Source organism: Rhinoraja longicauda, chromosome 9 (genome assembly GCF_053455715.1).
Source record: "Rhinoraja longicauda isolate Sanriku21f chromosome 9, sRhiLon1.1, whole genome shotgun sequence".
NCBI lineage: Eukaryota > Metazoa > Chordata > Chondrichthyes > Rajiformes > Arhynchobatidae > Rhinoraja > Rhinoraja longicauda.
Genome location: NC_135961.1, coordinates 40,450,088 through 40,473,179, shown reverse-complemented (window position 1 = coordinate 40,473,179; position 23,092 = coordinate 40,450,088). Strand labels below are relative to the sequence as shown.

General features: G+C 42.1%; 1 protein-coding gene and 2 non-coding genes across 10 annotated transcripts in view; 2 read left to right on the top strand and 1 right to left on the bottom strand.

The window, feature by feature from the left end:
* The window catches only part of LOC144596649 (mitogen-activated protein kinase kinase kinase kinase 3-like), a 145,857-nt gene that overhangs the window by 57,661 nt on the left and 65,104 nt on the right, over positions 1-23,092 (top strand). For all 8 annotated transcript variants that reach the window (XM_078405257.1, XM_078405258.1, XM_078405255.1 and 5 more), the window contains exons 3-12: positions 6,933-7,023; positions 8,348-8,412; positions 10,537-10,592; positions 11,375-11,422; positions 12,967-13,009; positions 13,618-13,690; positions 14,703-14,834; positions 16,599-16,661; positions 16,739-16,820; positions 17,525-17,635. In XM_078405257.1, the coding sequence (XP_078261383.1) occupies positions 6,933-7,023; positions 8,348-8,412; positions 10,537-10,592; positions 11,375-11,422; positions 12,967-13,009; positions 13,618-13,690; positions 14,703-14,834; positions 16,599-16,661; positions 16,739-16,820; positions 17,525-17,635 (764 nt within the window). The remainder of the gene's footprint in view (positions 1-6,932; positions 7,024-8,347; positions 8,413-10,536; positions 10,593-11,374; positions 11,423-12,966; positions 13,010-13,617; positions 13,691-14,702; positions 14,835-16,598; positions 16,662-16,738; positions 16,821-17,524; positions 17,636-23,092) is intronic.
* On the bottom strand, positions 229-342 carry LOC144597092 (U5 spliceosomal RNA). The gene has a single exon (XR_013547691.1). It is a non-coding gene; the product is annotated as a U5 spliceosomal RNA (small nuclear RNA).
* Positions 5,926-6,039, top strand: LOC144597090 (U5 spliceosomal RNA). The gene has a single exon (XR_013547689.1). It is a non-coding gene; the product is annotated as a U5 spliceosomal RNA (small nuclear RNA).

Genomic DNA, 23,092 nt, shown 5'->3' with positions numbered 1-23,092 from the left:
TACCAAACACAAATGTCCTTACTTTTTGTGCTATGTTTATCTACTTTGCTGCAGCAAGTATAAATTTGTTGTGAGAAGATAGACAGAATGTCTATGAGTAACAGGAAGGTAGGCAATTCGTTGTGTTTCAGGAGTTACAAAACATAACTAGGAAATTGCACAGTTCCAGTGTAAGCGTACCTACAAACTAGAGCTGCAATGTTTAATTCTATTCTTTGTTTAATGACAAGCCCCACAGACGCAGGGCATCAAAAAATTTGTGAAAACTCTGAGTGTTCCTCTCCACGGAAATCTTTAGTAAAAGGCGAAAGATTTATACGATCTGAAGAGAAACCAGAGTGTACTGAACGTGACAGTCTGCGCCTCCACCCTCACTCTGCGCCTATCCCCCTACGGCGACGGTGAGCAACCTCATTCATAATCTAATCGACAGCAACAACGGGAGCACTAAATAGAATTGTTGTAGCGTTCATAAATCAACATGCACGGAAGAATTACAGAAAACACTAATTATAAAATGATTTCCATCCGCGCAAGGCATTCTAGTATGCAAATAAGTGGGCGGGGTCTCTTTAGAAATGCCCGCCGTCTGCAAACACTGAACTTTATTATTTAAACAAAACTGAAGAACGCAGTGCAAAGCTTCTTAAAATCATTCTGTACCTTTTGTTGCACATTTTCTACACAGTAGTGTCAGCATATATATATTTATACGTGTGTATTGTCTTTCTTCTGCAGCCCAGCCAATTTTCAATCCATTCTACTAACTCTCCGTGGACCAGTGAAGACAAATGTAGGCCCCTTACAATCAGAGACAGGTGAATTTATAATGGGAAACAAGGAAATGGCAGAACAGTTAAACAAGTACTTTGGTTCTGTCTTCACTAAGGAAGACACAAACAATCTCCCAGAAATACTAGGGGACCGAGGATCTGGTGGAAGGGAGGAACTGAAGGACAATAGACAATAGACAATAGACAATAGGTGCAGGAGTAGGCCATTCAGCCCTTCGAGCCAGCACCGCCATTCAATGCGATCATGGCTGATCACTCTCAATCAGTACCCCGTTCCTGCCTTCTCCCCATACCCCCTCACTCCGCTATCATTAAGAGCTCTATCCAGCTCTCTCTTGAAAGCATCCAACGAACTGGCCTCCACTGCCTTCTGAGGCAGAGAATTCCACACCTTCACCACTCTCTGACTGAAAAAGTTCTTCCTCATCTCCGTTCTAAATGGCCTACCCCTTATTCTTAAACTGTGGCCCCTTGTTCTGGACTCCCCCAACATTGGGAACATGTTTCCTGCCTCTAATGTGTCCAATCCCCTAATTATCTTATATTCATGACAGTCCCGCCATTCCGGGAATTAACCTAGTGAACCTACGCTGCACGCCCTCCATAGCAAGAATATCCTTCCTCAAATTTGGAGACCAAAACTGCACACAGTACTCCAGGTGCGGTCTCACCAGGGCCCGGTACAACTGTAGAAGGACCTCTTTGCTCCTATACTCAACTCCTCTTGTTACGAAGGCCAACATTCCATTGGCTTTCTTCATTGCCTGCTGTACCTGCATGCTTCCTTTCATTGACTGATGCACTAGGACACCCAGATCTCGTTGAACTCCCCCTCCTCCTAACTTGACACCATTCAGATAATAATCTGCCTTTCTATTCTTACTTCCAAAGTGAATAACCTCACACTTATCTACATTAAACTGCATCTGCCATGTATCCGCCCACTCACACAACCTGTCCAAGTCACCCTGCAGCCTTATTGCATCTTCCTCACAATTCACACTACCCCCCAGCTTAGTATCATCTGCAAATTTGCTAATGGTACTTTTAATCCCTTCGTCTAAGTCATTAATGTATATCGTAAATAGCTGGGGTCCCAGCACCGAACCTTGCGGTACCCCACTGGTCACTGCCTGCCATTCCGAAAGGGACCCATTTATCCCCACTCTTTGCTTTCTGTCTGTCAACCAATTTTCTATCCATGTCAGTACCCTACCCCCAATACCATGTGCCCTAATTTTGCCCACTAATCTCCTATGTGGGACCTTGTCGAAGGCTTTCTGAAAGTCGAGGCACACCACATCCAATTTTCCTAGTTACATCCTCAAAAAATTCCAGTAGATTTGTCAAGCATGATTTACCCTTCGTAAATCCATGCTGACTCGGAATGATCCCGTTACTGCTATCCAAATGCTCAGCAATTTCGTCTTTTATAATTGATTCCAGCATCTTCCCCACCACTGATGTCAGACTAACTGGTCTATAATTACCCGTTTTCTCTCTCCCTCCTTTCTTAAAAAGTGGGATAACATTTGCTATCCTCCAATCCACAGGAACTGATCCTGAATCTATAGAACATTGAAAAATGATCTCCAATGCTTCCACTATTTCTAGAGCCACCTCCTTAAGTACCCTGGGATGCAGACCATCAGGCCCTGGGGATTTATCAGCCTTCAGTCCCATCAGTCTATCCAAAACAATTTCCTGCCTAATGTGGATTTCCTTCAGTTCCTCCATCACCCTAGGTTCTCCGGCCCCTAGAACATTTGGGAGATTGTGTGTATCTTCCTCAGTGAAGACAGATCCAAAGTAACGGTTTAACTCGTCTGCCATTTCTTTGTTCCCCATAATAAATTCCCCTGCTTCTGTCTTCAAGGGACCCACATTTGCCTTGACTATTTTTTCCTCTTCACGTACCTAAAAAAACTTTTGCTATCCTCCTTTATATTATTGGCTAGTTTACCCTCGTACCTCATCTTTTCTCCCCGTATTGCCTTTTTAGTTAACTTTTGTTGCTCTTTAAAAGAGTCCCAATCCTCTGTCTTCCCACTCTTCTTTGCTATGTTATACTTCCTCTCCTTAATTTTTATGCTGTCCCTGACTTCCCTTGTCAGCCACAGGTGTCTCTTACTCCCCTTAGGGAATCCACATTAGTCAGAAAATGGTGTTAGGTAAACTGTTGGGACTAAAGGCAGATAAATCCCCAGGGCCTGATGGTCTGCATCCCAGAGGACTCAAGGAGATGGCCCCAGAAATCATGGATGCATTGGTGATCATTTTTCAATGTTCTCTCGACTCTGGATCAGTTCCTGTGGACTGGAGGGTAGCCAATGTAACTCCACTTTTTAAGAAAGGAGGGAGAGAGAAAACAGGGAATTATAGACCAGTTAGCCTTACATCAGTAGTGATGAAGATGCTTGAGTCGATTATTAAAGATGTTGTAGCAGGGCATTTGGAAAGCAGTGACAGGATCGGTCGAAGTCAGAACGGATTTATGAATGGGAAATCATGCCAGACTAATCTACTGGAATTTTTTGAGGATGTAACAAGTAGAAGAGAGAGCCAATGGATGTTGTATATCTGGACTTTCAAAAAGCCTTTGACAGGGTCCCATACAAGAGATTAGTGTGCAAAATTAGAGCACATGGTATTGGGGTAGGGTATTAACATGGATAGAGAACTGGTTGGCAGACAGGTAGTAAAGAGTAGGAATTAACGGGTCCTTTTCAGAAAGGCAGGCAGGGACTAGTGGGGTGCTACAAGGCTCGGTGCTGGGACCCCAGTTATTTACATTATATATTATCAATTTAGACGAGGGAATTAAATGTAACATCTCCAAGTTTGCAGATGACACAAAGCTGGGTGGCAGTGTGAGCTGCGAGGAGGATGCTATGAGGATGCAGGGTGACTTGGATAGGTTGGGTGAGTGAGCAGATGCATGGCAGATGCAGTTTAATGTGGATAAATGTGAGGTTATCCACTTTGGTGGCAAGAACAGGAAGGCACATTATTATCTGAATGGTGTCAGATTAGGAAAAGGGGAGGTGCAACGAAACTTGGATATGCTTGTATATCAGTCACTGTAAGTAAGCATTGCAGGTACAGCAGGCAGTGAAGAAAGCTAATGGCATGTTGGCCTTCATTACGAGAGGATTTGAGTTTAGGGTCAAGGAGGTCCTACTGCGTTTGTACAGGGCCCTGGTGAGACCGCACCTGGAGTGCTGTGTGCTCCTAATTTTGGTCTCCTAATTTGTGGAAGGACATTATTGCTATTGAGGGAGAGCAGCGTTAGTTCACCAGGTTAATTCCCGGATGGAGGGACTGACATGTGATGAAAGAATGGGTCGACTGGGCTTGTGTTCACTGGAATTCAGAAGGATGAGAGGGGATCTTATAGACATATATAAAATTCTGCAGTAGTTGGGGAGCAGCGCGCAACACAGCATCCTTCAGTGGGATGCAATTTCAAGAATTTAGCGCGGGGCCCTCGAAAGCGAAATGCTACTTTTGCTACTATGTTAATCCGGCCCTGCCTTCATTGCGAGAGGATTTGAGTTTAGGAGCAAGGAGGTCCAACTGCAGTTGTACAGGGCCCTAGTGAGACCGCACCTGGAGTATTGTGTGCAATTTTGGTCTCCTAATTTGAGGAAGAACATTATTGCTATTGTTGCAGTGTAGGTTCACCAGGTTAATTCCCGGGATGGCGGGACTGACATATGATGAAGGAATGGGTTGACTGGGCTTGTACTCACTGGAATTTAGAAGGATATGAGGGGATCTTATAGAAACATATAAAATTCTTAAATAATTGGACGGGCTCTATGCAGGAAAAAATGTTCCCCATGTTGGGTGAGTCCAGAACCAGGGTCATGGTTTAAGAATAAGGGGTAGGCCATTTAGGACTGAGATGAGGAAAAACTTCTTCACCCAGAGAGTTGTGAATCTATGGAATTCTCTGCCACAGAAGGTAGTGGAGGCCAATTCATTGGATTTCAATTCATTGGATCCCATTCATTGGATCCAGCTCTTAGGGCTAAAGGAATCAAGGGATATGGAGAAAAAGTAGGAACGGGGTACTGAATTTACATGATCATCTTGAATGGCGGTGCTGGCTCGAAGGGCCTACTCATGCACATATTTTTCTATGTTTCTATGTTCTAAGTAGATATGACAATAATAAACCTAAACATTCAAAGACACAAGGAATTGCAGATTCAGGAATCTTGCCTAGAATACAAAGTGCTGGAGTAACTCAGTGGGTCAGGCAGCATCTCTGTAGAACATAGATAGGGAACATTTCCTGAGACTGGTGACAAACTTCAAACTTCGACTGGACTGCACAAATTAGAAATGCCCATTCAAGACAATAAAGAGAACTTTTGCAGCCAATCAATGCAAAAATATAATATGTTTAAAAACAATACCGAGAAACTAGGAAATTATGGGATGGTGAACCTTACATCAGTTACAGGGAAATTATGACAGAAGATTCTCATCGCATACTAGTATCCGGAACAGCACAGACATATTTAAACAAGTCAGCGTTGCTCTGTCATGGTGATTGAGATTTTTGAGAAGATGGTGAAGTTGATTGTGGAGAGTTGGTCAGTGGATGTTATATACATGGACCTCAGTGCTACTTTCATTAAGGTCCCTCATGGGAACCTGATCCTAAATATTAAAGCAGATGGGATCCACGGAGAGTTAGTAGAATGGATTGAAAATTGGCTGGGCTGCAGAAGAAAGACAATACACATGTATAAATATATATATGCTGACACTACTGTGTAGAAAATTTGCAACAAAAGGTACAGAATGATTTTAAGAAGCTTTGCACTGCGTTCTTCAGTTTTGTTTTTAAATAATAAAGTTAAGTGTTTGCAGACGGCGGGCATTTCTAAAGAGGCCCCGCCCACTTATTTGCATACCAGAATGCCTTGCGCGGATGGAAATCATTTTATAATTAGTGTTTTCTGTAATTCTTCCGTGCATGTTGATTTATGAACGCTACAACAATTCTATTTAGTGCTCTCGTTGTTGCTGTCGATTAGATTATGAATGAGGTTGCTCACCGTCACCGTAGGGGGATAAGCGCAGAGTGAGGGTGAAGGCGCAGATTGTAACGTTCAGTACACTCTGGTTTCTCTTCAGATCGTATAAATCTTTCGCCTTTTACTAAAGATTTCCGTGGAGAGGAACACTCAGAGTTTTCACTAATTTTTTGATGCCCTGCGTCTGTGGGGCTTGTCATTAAACAAAGAATAGAATTAAACATTGCAGCTCTAGTTTGTAAGTACGCTTACACTGGAACTGTGCAATTTCCTAGTTATGTTTTGTAACTCCTGAAACACCACAACGAATTGCCTACCTTCCTGTTACTCATAGACATTCTGTCTATCTTCTCACAACAAATTTATACTTGCTGCAGCAAAGTAGATAGATACAAAAAGCTGGAGTAACTCAGTGGGTCAGGCAGCATCTCTGGAGAGAAGGAATGGGTGACATTTCGGGTAATTCCTTGACTGGGAGATTGCTTGTGTCTTCCTTAGTGAAGACAGAACCAAAGTACTTGTTTAACTGTTCTGCCATTTCCTTGTTTCCCATTATAAATTTACTTGTCTGATTGTAAGGGGACCTACATTTGTCTTCACTGTACTGACACTGCACTGTCCTATACTGAGGTACAGGAAAAGCTTTGTTTTGCATGCTATCATCGGATCAGATAATGCTATACATGAATCCAATCAAGTCAAACTCAAGTACAATAGATAGAGCAAAAGGGGCAGAATATAGTTCTCAGCATTGTTACGCATCAGATCCACAAACTCCAATGTCTACAATCAGGTAGAGGTGAATCAGACAGTACCCTAGCTTATGGAAGGACGACTCAGAAGCTTGATCACAGAGGGGAAGAAGCTGTTCCTGAGTCTGGTGGTGCACACTTTCAAGTTCCCGTACTTTATGCCTGATTGGAGCAGAGAGATGGAGGAATGACCGGGGTGGGACAAGTCTTCAATTACGTTGAAACAAAAAACTGCAGATGCTGGTTAATACACAAAAGGGGTCAATGGTGGGAAATCTGGTCGGCGTTGAAATTAATTTGTTGACTGGTATTTAACCAAGATGTTTCGTTCTTAGGTGAAGACTTTGCTATTGTACAGCAGGAGATTATCATGATGAAAGACTGTAAACACTCAAACATTGTTGCGTATTTTGGCAGTTACCTCAGGTATGTGGAACAACTTAGTTATTTCTGTTTGTTCTTCACTATTTGCAAATGTAATGATGATCTTTATTTGTTCATATTGTATTTGGGCATACCTGCATTTGAAGTTATTTTAACACTGGACTTAGAAGAATGTGTTTATGTTTGAAATGTTGTGGTCAAGCTTAACCTATAAACACCAATTGTATGCATTATAGCCATGACAGACCCTTTGGCCCAAGTTGTTAATGCTGACTGAGATGCCCTATCTACACTAATCCTGCCTGCCCGCATTTAGCCCATATACCCCTCTAGACCTTTACCATCCATGTGCCTGCCCAAATGTCTTTTAAATGTTGTTAAATGTCATTAATCTTGCTATAATGACAAATAATTCCTTTGCAAATATGGTGTTTCCTTGAATCTCTTTCAAATTTGAATGTCCAACAGCAAAATGAAAGGTGATGGATAGCGCAAAATGTTTAAATAAAGATTAAAAATATTTAATAAATTCAATTGAGAAACAAAATTCCCAGAGAAAACAGACCCATCCACGACGGGCTGAGGATGTTGATACTTTAAACTAAGAGGCTTATAACATTAAGGGTGATTTTTGGGAAACAAGTGACCAAAGGTTGATACAGGGAGAGGAGGAATTATAGGAGTAAGCTAGCATGAAATAATAAAACAAAATTGCCTTTGTAAAGAAGTGAATAGGTGACATAGATGTGTGTCCCACTGAGACAGCGGGAGAAAATTGTGGTGAATCTATGGAATTCTTTGCTACAGACGGCTGTGGAGGCCAAGTCAATAGGTATTTCGGAGATTGACAGGTTTTTGATTAGTAAGGGCGTCAATGGTGATGGGAAGAAGGTAGTAGAATGGGGTTGAGGGGGAAAAATAGATCAGCCATGAATGAATGGCGGAGCAGACCCGATGGGCCGAATGGCCTAATTTTGCTCCTTTGTCATCTGGTCTTATGTTCTTATGACAGCAAAGAAATCATCGGAGGAAATGTCTGTTTTGCCTTATTAAAAAGGGAGGAGAATCTATAGGCATTGTTAAAGATGTGCAGCGGGTTACTTTGGAAATTATTCTGATTGCACATGATTTTGTGAAGGGGGAACTGTGTGTGGCAAATCCATAAGTGTGTGGGGATGAAACCATCGAGTGGAAAAAGGGGAAATATCTTGTGTATGTGAAATGTCATAAGGCCTCCTCTTATTCCCACATTCGAGGTGTTCCCAAATGCTGCAGGAATACTCCTCCGTTTGTACATGACTGTGTGCCATGGCATGTTTACTTGTTAAATATGGGGAAATGCAAATGTATTTTACCTTTAATGCAGACGCGACAAGCTGTGGATTTGTATGGAATTTTGTGGTGGTGGATCATTACAAGATATTTATCATGGTGAGTAGGCAAAGCAATTTCTAAAATGATGTTTGAAGAGTAAACAGAAATGTGTAAAAGTCACAGATTTTATTTTAAATATTCATGGAATTATGGTTTTACTCCTTTACTCATAATAAACTCAAATATAACTTTTTATGAAACATAATATTAGATTTGTTACAGCTTCTAAATTTAACATTTGCTTTACTCCCCCTCCCAGCCTATTTCACTGATAATGATTTCGCTTTTCAATTGTTAACACTCTTATAGCTCTGCTTGACAATTTTATTTTTTCCACCCATAGTGTGTGTGGTCTTTATTCCTTTGTCCATATGTTCTGTTAACTCAAAGGCACCATTTAACATAGTACCTGCAGATAGTTCCAATGTAATGGTCTATGTTTATAATGCGGTAGTTATATTTGTAAGAAATATTATAGAAAATAGTGTTATGAAGACAGTTGGTGAAATGTGAGGGACCAGGAAGTTTTAGACTTGCTATACCAAAATTATTTTTCTCACAGGATTTTCAGAAATGAAGGTGAAAGATATAGCAATATACTTATTTTGTTACTGCAAGCTAAAAATATGAAGGCTGTAAGTTACATTGCTTAACAGAGTATCATTTATCCCAAATGGGGCAACACCGTGGCGCAGCAGGTGAAGCTGCTCCCTCAGTGCCAGAGACCCGCATTCAATCCTGATCCCGGGTGCTGTCTGCATGGAGTTTGCGCATTCTCCTTATGACGGCGTGGGTTTCCTCAGGGTATTCCAGTTTCCTCCCACATCCCAAAGACGTGTGGGGTTTGTAGGTTAATTGGCCTCTGTAAGTAACCCCGAGTGTGTAGAATGTGGATGAGAAAATGGGATAGTGTGAACAGGAGATCGATGGTCACGTGTTAATTAATTAATTCGTTCGTTTTGTTAGTTTAGTTTATTGTAATGAGTACTGAGGTACAGTGAAAAAGCTTTTGTTGCTTTTCACAGTACCTTGGTACACGTGACAATAAACTTAACTAACTAACATGTGACCATCGATCACCTGTTCACCCTATCCCATTATCTCATCCACATGGACTTGGTGTGCCGAAGGGCCTGTTTCCATACTGTATCGCTAAACTAAATAAAACTGATCATTGCACAAATGTCAGAAGCGATTGCTTGTGAATTTCACTGGCCACCAATGGTGAAACTGACAGACCGTGTTCCGAGCCAACAATGGTGTCTGAATATTGCGGGCAAGTAACAAGCAGGATTATTTTTCCAATACTTTTTTCTTCCAAGGCAGCCTTTTCTCTACTTCCTAGCTTCCAAAGTAACTCTTTCACCTCTGGTGGTGGAACTGACCGACTGTGTCCGATTAGGGTGGGGCTAATTCCTGATTAAAATTGCATTATAACCATTTTGGCCCTTAATGCAAACAGTGTTCGTAATTCACCAATTGCGTTGTATTTAATTTGCATCTTGGAAACACGTGTTATAGCAGAACTACCTGTTCACTGTAATACTGCTTCGTGCTTTCAGTAAATTAACAAGTGATTGCTATTGCTCCAAGTTTTGGCTCTCAACTCCCTTAAAACCTCACTCCTTGACAACTGCTCGGAGCTTTGTGGAGCTGGTAGCCTGACACCACAAACTGAGGGGTGAGGTATTACACTGCAGCTGTGATTTGTGGAATGATGCAGCATGTCATTTGGCCTCATTTGTACACACTTCAGAAGCTTGAACATAGACAGTACAGCACAAGAACAGGCCTTTTGGCCCAAAATGTCTGTGCTGAACATGATACCAAGACCACCTCTTATCTGCCTGCGCATGATCCATATCCCTCCATTCCCATATCCATTTGCCTATTCAAAAATTTGTTAAATGCCACTAACGTTTCTACACTGCCCTTGGCAGTGCATTATGGGCACTAACCACCCTCTGTGTAGAAAAAACTTTCCCTGAACATCTCCTTTAAACTTTCCCCCTTTCATCTGAAAGCTAAGCCCTCTAATATTTGATTTTTCCATTGCGGGAAAAGATGCTGACCTGCACTGTAAATAGATTTTTCGAGCAATTCTAATTTAGTTGAATATGTATTATGGCTTAAACTGGCTTCATGCGTTGATTAAATGCTTTTTTTGGTAACTTTTATCAGTGACAGGACCTTTATCAGAACTACAGATAGCATATGTGTGCAGAGAAACACTACAGGTAAGTTACTTCACTCTCTCTGCCAATATTCTGTGAACTTTCTGAGAGTTATGTTTGTAACCTAATTTCACTTTGAACATTGGCTGGATTTAGTCTAGGTCTCACTTGGTAACAGACAACATTTTCATGTTTTGATCTGGTTTTGGATCTCAAGTGAGAATGATGAACTGAGAGGAGTTGCATTTATGGAATAAGATCAGAGAATGATCAAATTTGTCAAGCAAGCTTTTAAACTGTCTCCTATAACATCAGAATATTCCAAAGCAGCTTACAGCAATGAAGAATTTTGGAAATGCAGTTGATGCATTATTAAAGAAAGCAGTCTCTTCTTCAGACTGATGGAGTTGGGGGGGGAGAGAAAGCTGGAAAAGAGAGGTGGGAGCAGGACAAAGCCTGGCAAATGATAGGTGGATACAGGTGAGGGGCTTAATGTAAGGGTAATGTAATGTAAGGTAGTGAAATATAAACCCCGAGGGAGGGATGTGGGTGGAAGAAGACAGGGGTGAGGGGAAAAGAGGGGGAGATAAAAGGGAAATGGGGACTCTGGGATGGGAGATGAGTGCATGGAGGAGGGGAAAGGGGGGTGGCTGGGGTGGTGGGTGAATGGGTGTGCACCAAGGGGGAGGGGAGGGGAGGAGATGGGGAACGGCTGGCATTATTGGAGATTGTAGAATTCAATGTTCATTCTGTTGGGTTGTAGGCTAACTGCAATCTAAAATGTGCTTGATTAGATGAAACTGAGAACGATACAATGTACAATGTCTATTCTCTTTTTTTGTTAGGGTTTATATTATCTTCATAGCAAAGGAAAAATGCACAGAGACATAAAGGTAAATAGACTTGAATTGTTGATATTCTTTATATTTTGATCACTGATTGTCTATTGAACACTTTTACATTGATATGGCAAAAGATTTGTATCTGTAACAAAGTAATTTGCAATATACAAAATCTTGACTCTGGACTCAGAAGCAAAGTTTAAAAAAATGTATTTAGTAAACTAATTGGTAGGTTTTTGCCAAGGAATAAGGCAACAAAATGCAAGCCTGAATAATAACTTTCTATTACTACCCACTGTCTTCCATGGGTAAATCAGTTCTGAATCTTAATCTTTTGTAGACACAAGGAACTGCATCTGCTGGTATACAAAAAAAACCCACAGTTCAGGAGTAACTCATCGGGTCTGGCAGCATCTCTGGAGAACGTGGAAAGGCGACGTTTAGGGACCCTTCTCGAAATGGTTCATACCCAAAACATCGCCTTTGCATGCTCTCCAGAGATGCTGCCTGACCCGCTGAGTTACTCCAGCACTTTGTGTCTTTCAAAAAAAAAAAGTAATCTTTTGGATTGGTGTACCTTGAGTGACGTTATCAAATGCCTTACAAAGTTGATATAGTTCACATATACTGCCCTACCCTCGTCAATCACCTGTAAACTTTCACACTACATACATCAGCGGTTTGACTGGATTTCCCCAACGCCCCTTCCCATTCTCTCTGTTCAGCCTGCATTGCTGTAGCGTGGAGAAACACTTTGTGCAACAGATCCCCAGCACTGGATCCTTTCCCCAAATCTGCCGCTCAGTAAAGCTGTTATCAGAATAACATTGACAAACAAAGGTCTGTTGCACTCTGTTGGGAATATTGCAGTCTCCTGTGACCCAGGAATAACAACAAACACTACTCTGGGAGGCAGTTAATACCTACAGTATATCCGACACAGCAGTATAATGAAACATTATTATCATGGCTGCATTCTATTTGGGAAAATCCTTTTTCATTTCAACAAACAGTTGGGAACGTTTGTTGCTCCAGTCTTTTAACATATGACAGTCCCGCCATTCTGGGAATTAACATAGTGCTCGTAACGTGAATGAGAAAGTCTTGGCTTTGTAACCAAGCTTAAAAAGCGTAAGACTCGCATGTGAAATAGAAAGTGTTGCAAAGATTGAAGTTGCATCCCTTTTCATCCACATGATGTCAATGTCCACCAAATGTGATGATTTTGTTTGCCATCTATATCTGTTTAGGCATTCCTGAGTTACATTAAGAACAAGTGATGTGTGATTAAAATAAATATTTAACTACTGATGCTGAAAATCTGAAACGGGCAGTGCTGGAAAAACTCAGCAGACAGTCTCTGTGGAAAAAGAAAATGTCAAAATGTTGTGATTTGTTTATTCTGTGCCTGATGAGTTTGTTACTATGAAGCATCCTACCATCAAACAATTAACTTCCAGAAATATCTGTACAAATGTGCAATTTAAACTATAATAAAACAGTTGACTTTTTATGTCCACTAGAAATGTTATCTATATGATATAGTAAGCAAGTTTTTAATATATTTAATTTTAATATACTTTTTCCCATTAAAGGGAGCAAATATTCTTCTGACAGATAATGGCCATGTGAAATTAGGTAAGAGTATTTTCTCTTTTTAGAAATTTGTAAATTGTTAATGAACGATTGTTGCTGGTTTTTGCAAATTCATAACGCAACTTAAATTGGTCTTTTCATTCATGCAACAAAATCAATTCAAAATCTAGTACAATAGGCAGAGCCAAGGGGAAGATAGTGCAGAATATCGTTCTCGGTATTGCAGCGCATCAGTTCCAGATACAAAGTCCAATGTCCTCAATGGGGTAAAGGTGAATGGAACAGTACCGTAGCTTATGGAAGGATTGTTCAAAAGCCTGATAACGGGGGGGAAGAAGCTGTTCCTGAGTCTGGTAGTGCACACTTTTAAGCTTCTGTGCCTTCTGCCAGATGGGAGCGGGGACAAGAAGGAATGAAGTGCATGAATTACAATACATATATTCAGTTCAAAGTGAATTCGATTTCTCAGTCTGTAACGAATGGAGATGGATAAACACGTTCCATTTTCAATGCACCATATTGCATCAGGAGCACTAAGCAGATGATTGCTGGGGACAGAATGAAAGGGTTAAAGTTGTTAAGATACATCATGAGGTTCAAAAAATTTACCTCTCTTTAATGCAATAAACGTTCTGTGATTCACATTTCAGCTGACTTTGGAGTTTCTGCGCAGATCACTGCAACTATAGCAAAAAGGAAATCGTTTATTGGTACTCCATATTGGTAATGATGACTCCTTTCTTTGTTGTAATTGTTGTGTTTGATGCTGCAGCAGTTAACAAGCAGAGATCATAAGACAGAATTAGGCCATTCAGTCCATCGGATCTGCTCTGCCATTTGATCATGGCTGATCTATTTTTCTGTCTCAACCCCATTCTCTTGCCTTCTCCCCTTGACACTTTACTAAAGAAGAATGTTAATCTCCACTTTAAAACCACCCAATGTTTTGCCCCCCAGAGCTGTCTGTGGCACTGCATTCTACAAATGCACCACCCTCTGGCTAAAGAAATTTGTACCCATCTCCATTCTAAAGGTACTAACTTTTATTCTGAGGCTGTGCCCTCTGCTCCTAGACTCTACCACTCCTCTCCATGTCCACTCTATTTGGGCCTTTCATTATTCGGTGGGTTTCAATGAGATCCCCCAATCCTTATAAACCACAGTGACTACAGACCCAGTGCCATCAAACGCTCTGCATATGGAATATATAGCTGAATGCGAAAATTTAATGTCTCTTGAATATTACAAATTCTGCTTTATCTCTCAGTTTTTGACCTTAGTTTTTAAAAATTGATTTAGTCACCTTAGCATGTTTTAAAACAAAAATTTAGAACCAAAGTTATTGTTCGGGTAGTCAGCAAGTATTGTATATTTCTTCTTTATAAAAATGTAAGACACTGGAACAAGGGAAGGAAGATTGACTTCCTGAATCTCCTCTGCCATTTAATATTGTCATGGCCGATCTAACACTGAACTCCACTTTCCCACTCTCCCCCCATATCCCCAAACTCCAGTCTCAATCAGTCTGAACAATCAGTCTGACCAAAAGTGTGGAACTGACTGTGTAATGTTATGCACACCTGTAGTATTTACTTGGAAGGTAAGTTCATGAAACATTGTCCATGACCAATATCAGTTAGAATGTGGATTTAGATCTAGTTATAAAATATTTTTACTTATTTCATTCTCTCTGGAAATGTACCAAACCAATCAGTGTGTGAACTTTATTCTCCAGGATGGCCCCAGAAGTTGCAGCTGTGGAGAGGAAAGGTGGATATAACCAGCTATGTGATATCTGGGCAGTTGGTATAACTGGCATTGAGCTTGCTGAACTCCAGCCACCAATGTTTGACTTGCATCCAATGAGGTAACCAGCCACATTAGTCTTGGTGATTTTCCATCTATCCTCAAACTGGCAAAATCTTTCAGTAACTTAAATGCTGATTAGAGTCATAGAGCCATATAGCGTGATAACAGGTCCTTCGGCCCAAACCTGCCCACTACGGCCAACATGCCCTACCTACCTGCCCACCTGCCTGCGTTTGGCCCATATCCTTCTATACCTATCCTATCCATGTACCTGTCTAAACGTTGTGATCGTACCTAACTCATCTACCTCCTCTGGCATCTCGTTCCATATATATACCACCCTTTGTGTAAAAAGTTGCCTCGGGTGCCTATTAAATCTTTTCCCCTTCGCCTGAAACCTATGTCCTCTGGTTATTGATTCCCCTACTAGGCAAAATGTATTTATCCTATCAATTCCTCTCATGATCCTGTACACCTCTATAAAATCACCCCTCAACATCCAGTGCTCCAAGGAATAAAGCCCAATCTCTCCTATAGCTCAGGCCCTCGAGTTTGGGCAACATCCTCGTAAATCTCTGCACCCTTTCCATCTTAACAACATCTTTCGTTATAACATTGTTATTGATTTATTTAGCACTTTAATTAGAGATGTCATAAATTCTGAAAGTTTTGACACAAGGAACTGCAGATGCTGGAATCTTGAGCAAAGCACTAAGTCGAGGCGGAACTCGATGGGTCAAGTCCCTTCTGTCAGGAAATGGATGGGGATGTTTCGGATTAGGATCCTCCTTCAGACTGAGGAAGGGTCAAACCTGAAACTTTGCATGTCCATTTCCTCCACAGATGCTACCTGATCTGCTGAGGTCCTACTGTCTCAAGGTTTCAGCATCTGAGGCTCCTTGCATCTCCTCTGAAGATAAAGATTCTCCAACACAAAATCCCTGAATTTTGAAACATAATGAGTTTCCATGCTGAGCCTGTATTTTCATCCTCAATTATTCTGACTAGTGCTGTTTTGTGACTCAATAAAAGAACATTACATGTATCCCTCTGTCGTGGATGCTAAAGTAAGTGGGGAAGTATCTCCTCCCAAGTTTCAGATTATCATATCATATCATATCATATATATACAGCCGGAAACAGGCCTTTTCGGCCCTCCATGTCCGTGCCGCCCAGTGATCCCCGTACATTAACACTATCCTACACCCACTAGGGACAATTTTTACATTTACCCAGCCAATTAACCTACATACCTGTACGTCTTTGGATTCTTGAATCCTTTTTAATATTGCAGATACAATTTCTGTTCTCCTTATAAATGAAAGTGTTTTTATGTTTCCTCCTCCCACCTTTCCCCAAATACTGCATTAAAAAAGAAGGTAAACCCCCAATATCCCCCCCCCCCCCCCCCCCACACTCCCAAACCCAAAGTTTAGTTCAGAGATACAGCATGGAAACAGGCACTTCGGAACACAGAGTTGACACCGACCATTGATCACCGTTCACATTGGTTCTACGTAATCCCACTTTCTCATCCACTCCCCTCACACTAGGGGCAATTTACAGAGGCCAATTAACCTGCAAACCAGCACGTCTTTGAGATGTGGGAGGAAATCGAAACACCTGGAAGAAACCTACGCGGTCACGGGAAAACGTGCAAACTCCACCGAGACAGCACCCGAAGTCAGGATTGAACCTGGGTCTCTGGCAGTGTGAGACAGCAGTTCCATCTGCTGCACCCCTTGAATTAAGGAGCTTCTCACTCTCAGGAAAAGAGGCACATGTACCAAGTTATAATTCACGACTGTCTCATTTATTTCAGGGCTTTATTTTTGATGACAAAAAGCAACTTCCAGCCCCCAAAGTTGAAGGACAAATCAAAATGGTAGGTTGAGTTTAGATAATTGTTATCTATAGAATCCTGCTTCCAAGTCGGTTCATTACAGAATATTGTTTTTTCAGGTCTACCAATTTTCATCAGTTTGTAAAACTGGCACTTACAAAAAATCCTAAGAAAAGGCCGACTGCGGAGAAATTATTGCAGGCAAGTTTATGATGTTTTGTAATGTTACTAGATGTGCATTTCGGGTGGTGGCGGAGGGAGGATAGGAATGATGTTGGTGAGCGAGCCGGGGGCATACATCCTGTGCCCCTGGAGATGGTCAGAGGCAGTCTGGGTCGGCTGAAGATGGTGCCCCGGGTTACGGAAGCTGAGTGAAGATAGTGGGAGGTGAGGGACAGGGAGTTTACGGGCCGATGTCAAGGACGCAAAGGAGAGTGTCGAGTTAGTGGAGTGGACCGTTAGAGGCCCTACAGTACCCTGGGGCTCCATTAAATCGGGTGCCACTCCAAGTGGCCGGGCGCATGGAACGGACGCGGCCTTCAGCGGCACGGAGCGATGGAGCAGCAGTGGAGGACACCGACAACATCGCCTGGCCAGGCCGACCCCAGCAACTCTGACCCAGTGCCACTGCCAGGACAACGGGCCTTTATGGCCAAGTTAGGATTCAATATTTTTAACAACTCTGAACTTGAAGGGTCCAAGAACTCTCGTGTACTGCCTGAGTGTGGTCTACTGTCTTACACTCTTATACTTTGTATGATTGTGCCTAATGTATAGTAGGATTACCACTGAACGTTGTGCAAAAAAAAATCACTACATAGGTACAGGTGACAATAAGGTGCCATTGAAACATTGATTTATGTTTCAGTCATTTCCTAACACTAGGCTTTTGCACTGCATTTCAGCACCCGTTTGTTGCACAGTCTCTGAGTCGTACACTTGCTATTGTGTTGCTTGACATGTTGAACAACCCCGACCATTCCAGCTACCATGACTTTGATGATGATGATCCTGAGGTAACATATTTTTATAATTCATATAAATTGTTATTTTGCAATCTGTATACTAGACTTTGGACTAATTTATGCAGCAGAATTGTTTCAATAGGTTAAAAAATCAGAAACCTGTCTTTGAATAAAGTCCTTTGTTTTCTTGTTGCTATTTGATTTGTTTTGTGCACATTGAAGCTGATGTTTATGTTCAACTAAAAGCAACTTAAATTCTGAGTAAATGTTTACTTGAGCCCAAGTTTAAGTTTATCGTGATGTGCACAGAGGTACAATGAAAATCTTTGTTTTACATGCTGTAGAGTCAAGTCAAATAACACTATACATATACTATATAATCAAGTCAAACTCAAGTACAATAGAGCAAAGGGGATACAGAGTGCAGAATGTAGTTGTCAGCATTGTAATGCACCAGTGTCTGCAATGGGGGAGAGGTGAATTGGACAGTACCTAGCTTATGGAAGGACCATTCGGAAGCCTGTGAACAGAGGGAAGAAGCTGATCCTGAGTCTGGTGGTGTGCACTTTCAAGCCTCTGTACCTCTGTTTGACGGGAGCGGGAAGAAGGAATGACTGGGTTGGAACATGTCTTTGATTATGTTGGCTGCTTTTCTGAGGCAGCCTAAAGTGTCGATGGAGTCAATGATGAGTCTGGTCTGTGTGATGGACTGGGTTACATCCACATCAGGTGGATGTGTTTAATTATTGTCACGTGTACCGAGATACAGTGAAAATCTTTTGTTTGTGTGCTAGCCAGTCAAAGATCCATGATTACAATTAAGCTGTCCACAGTGCACAGTTAAATGATAAAGGGTACAACATTTAGTATAAGATAAAGTCTGATTAAAGATAGTTCAAAGGTCTCTAATGAGGTATGGGAGGTCAGGACTGCACTCTAGCTAATGAGATGACTGTTCAGTTGCCTGACAGCTAGCAACTGTGCTTTAAAAAAAAAGAATGGTAATGTCTCAATTAAAAGTTATATAATTCTCTACTGCATCCTGCTGAAGGTATCTTTTTAATGTATAGTGACCTCCCTGTCTGTGTTAGTGTATTCAGCTGGTCAAGGGGAAGGAACAGCCAGTGGGGAAAGCAAGTCAGAGAGAGAGAGAGAGAGAGAGAGAGAGAGAGGGAGAAAGAGAGTAAGCAGTCACATTGGAAGAGTGGCGGAAGAGTTGGGAATGGGAGTCGAGAGGGAGAGGAAAACTGGGGAGGGAGCTGAGAAACGAGCTGGACAAGGGAACAGATAGGGAGATTGGCGCTGGACTGAGGAGGGAGAGCATCAGGGTAGGGTGGGTGAGAGTTCAAACAAAGTCGGGCTGAGGAAAAGGATGTGTCCGTGCCTGTCTGTGTGTGTTATGACTATGTGCTTGTGCGACATCTGTGTGGCAGACTCTGGTCTTAAATCGGCTTGGGCCTCCTTGCCGTCGGACCTAGACCTCACTCGTATAGGGGTGTGAGTGCAGTGCCCACCCTTCGTTGAAGGGGCAACTTCTACTCCTCAGTTCTAGAGTGAGTACATCAATCTCGACCCTGTGACACTGCCTAGGGAGCGGCAGCTAGGCTGTGGCTCCTCTCCGGTTACAAAACACAAAGTGCTGGAGCAACTCAGCGGCTCAGGCACCATCTGTGGAGGGAATGGCCAGGTGGTGTTTTGGGTCAGGAAAAGACACAAAGTGCTGGAGGAACTGTGCGAGTCTGGTAGGATCTCTGGAGGGAATGGCACCTTCAGCTAGGTAACTTCTTTTAGACTGCTGAAGAAGCGTCCCAACCCGAAATGTTGCCTGTCCACTCTCTCCGCAGATACTACCAGACCTGCCGAGTTCCTCCAACACTTTGTTCCTTGTCTCTCCATTTACACGGAGCCAGTTTGGAAAGGGCACAATGGCACCAAACACCTGTTGATGCAGAGGCTGGGGGTTTGTTCCTGTGTGAATAAAGGTTCCTGAGCAACTACAGCGCCTCCACTATTCCATCTTTTACCACCCAGGATCAGAGAGTGTGATAGAATTATTTTATTTAGAAATGGTTTCCAGTTTGATTCAACATTTAATTCATCATTTGTTCCTAAAAGTAAAGTTGTTATTTTGAATACATTTGATAGATTGTATTGAGCAAGTTAATGGCAATTAATATTATAATTCAGTGCAAAATTAAAAAAATCAACTCATTTTGAATTTTTTCCCTTTCCTATCTTTTTAATTATAAAAAAGAGCATCTATGGTAATGTGCACTGTACATTTATAGCAGCTATTTGATGGAATCAGTGAACTTCTTTTAAACTACAAATTGATATACAGTGAATCTTTAACTTTCATGGAGGACTTGAAGAAACAGCTGTAAATCCCAAATAACATGGCTACTATATGCTCAAAAAAGATACAGTATGAATGTAAAGTATAATAAATAATGCCACAATTTTAATAAGTTTACCATAATTATTTACCCGCTACGCTAACTGGCACATCAAAGCTTGTATGTCTTTAGTTTGGTTTATTATTTTCATATGTACCAGGATACAGTGAAAAGATTTTGTTTGCCTGTTATCAAATCAAATCATTCTATACATGAGTACAATCAAGTCATACAATCAGGTCAACGGGTAGTGCAAAGAGAAAAATACCAGAGCGCAAAATATAGTGCTACCACATTGTGGAGTTAGTTATAGAGAAAAAGTCCAATGTTCACAATGAGGTAGGCTGGAAGATCTGGCTATACCTGAGCTTATGGGAGGATCGTTCAGTCGTCTGCTCTTGAATTTAATGGAGTATGCTTTCAAGCTTTTTTTATCTTGTGCCTGGTGGGAGCGTGGAGAGGAGGGAATGATCCTTGATTATGCCGGCTACATTCCCAAGATAGTGTAAAGTTTAGATGGTGTCAACTGTGGGGGAGGCTGGTCAGTGAGATAGACTGGGCTATATCCACAACTCACTGCTGGGGTTAATGGGGCAAAGTGTCGCATAATCATAATCATACTTTATGAGCCAAATATGTTTTGCAACATACGAGGAATTTGATTTGCCATACAGTCATACCAATAAAGAGCAACAAGACAGCCAAATAATTTTTTAACATGAACGTCCACCACAACGACTCTCCCACATTCCTCACTGTGATGGAAGGCAAAAAAAGTTCAATCTTCCCTTCGCGGTCGGGGCACTCGAACCTTCCATTGTCGGGGCGATCTTGGCTCCCGCAGCCAGCGGTCGAGCCCTCCGCATCGGGACGAACAAGCTCCCGCATCGGGGCGATCAAGCTCCCGCATCAGGGGGATCTCAGATCCCCCACGCCGGGCGATTGGACCCTGGGTCGGGGCTACTCGAACCTCCTGCGACTTTGGAGCTTCCCGACATCAGTCTCTACCTGAGACTGCGAGTTCCTTGATGTTGAAATCCGCAGGCCGTGGTTGGAGCGTCGATCCCAGGCAAGGGATCGCAGGCTCCAATGGTAAGTACATGGCCCCGTGGTGGGGCTCAAACCAGAGAACATTAACACATACTTTTAAAATACACTAAAAATAACAAAAAAGATGAAAAGACAGACAGACTGTTGGCGAGGCTGCCATCGCTGATGGCGCCACCCGGATAGTTAGAGTTATTAAACATGATTTGCAATCCTGCCATGGAAGATGTCCAAATGGTTGGACAAAGTAGTAAACTTTGATCTGTAACTTGTTTTAATAGAGAAAGCAGTAGACTGGTGGAGAAATTTAAGGATATAACAGTTAAGGTAGGCTCAAACTCATGTCTCAAAGTGGTAGAGTGGTTAAATTTGGTATGGTCCAACAGAATCAGAGGAACGCAGATATTTCTGAAGAGTTGGTGTGAAGAGATCATCCATCACCAAGTAATTTATTTTGCTGAATGGTCTCAAAGCAATAAAACTGCAGTGTGCTCTGGGCTTGCTGTCACTGAAGCTCTGCAAAATTTTAGCAAGAGTTTTTACTCTTGCACTCCAACTCCCTTGTCATGAAGATTGGAATGTTTCCTCTTGGTGATGTCTATGCACAATCCCTTGGTGATTAGTGTATAAAAATGCTCAAATCAGTGGGAACTCCAAATGTCAGCCAAGGGCAGCACGGTGGTGCAGCGGAAGAGTGGCTGCCTTACAGCACAGAGACCCGGGTTCGATCCTGACTATGGACGCTCACTACGTTCTCCCTGTGACCGCATGGGTTTTCTCCGGGATCTCCAGTTTTCTCCCACACTCAAAAGATGCAAGGTTCGCAGGTTAATTTGTTTTGATAATAAATTGTAAATTGTCCCTAGTGTGTGGGATGCAGCTAATTCACAGGTTGATCATAAGATCATAAGTGATAGGAGTAGAATTAGGCCATTCGGCCCATCAAGTCTACTCCCCCATTCAATCATGGCTGATCTGTCTCTTCCTCCTAACCCCATTCTCCTGCCTTCGTCCCATAACCTCTGACACCTGTACTAATCAAGAATCTATCTCTGCCTTAACAATATCCACTGACTTGGCCTCCACAGCCTTCTGTGGCAAAGAATTTCACAGATTCACCACCCTCTGACTAAAGAAATTCCTCCGCATCTCCTTCCTAAAAGAATGTCCTTTAATTCTGAGGCTATAACCTCTAGTCCTAGACTCTCCCACTGGTGGAAACATCCTCCACATCCACTCTCTCCAAGTCTTTCAATATTTTGTATGTTTCAATGAGGTCTCCCCTCATTCTTCTAAACTCCAGCGAGTGCCGCCAAATGCTCCTCATAGGTGAACCTACTCATTCGTGGGATCATTCTTGTAAACCTCTGGACCCTCTCCAGAGCCAGTACATCCTTGGTCCACTTGATCAATGGTCAGCATGGACCCGGTGGACCACGCTGTTTCTCTAAACTAAACTAAGCTTGACATTTGAGTCAATTAGTCAGTAGATTTAGCTTTTACGCTTTTCAATTCCAGTGTTTATAGTTTTATACTTTGCATAAATTCAGATAATGATTATCTTATTTGCACCAGTCAGGGGGTATGGGGCGAAGGCAGGAACGGGGTACTGATTATGAATGATCAGCCATGATCACATTGAATGGCCTACTCCTGCCCCTATCTCTAAGAGCTTTCAAGACTTTCAGCATACGACAGTCCCACCATTCCAGGAATTAACCTAGTGAACCTAGGCTGCACGCCCTCAATAGCAAGAATATCCTTCCTCAAATTTGGAGACCAAAACTGCACACAGTACTCCAGGTGCGGTCTCACTAGGGCCCTGTACAACTGCAGAAGGACCTCTTTGTTCCTATACTCAACTCCTTTTGTTATGAAGGCCAACATTCCATTGGCTTTCTTCACTGCCTGCTGTACCTGCATGCCTCCTTTTAGTGACTGATGCACTAGGACAGCCAGATCTCTTTGTACGTCCCCTTTTCCTAACTTGACACCATTCAGATAATAATCTGCCTTCCTATTCTTACCACCAAAGTGGATAATCTCACATTTATCCACATTAAAC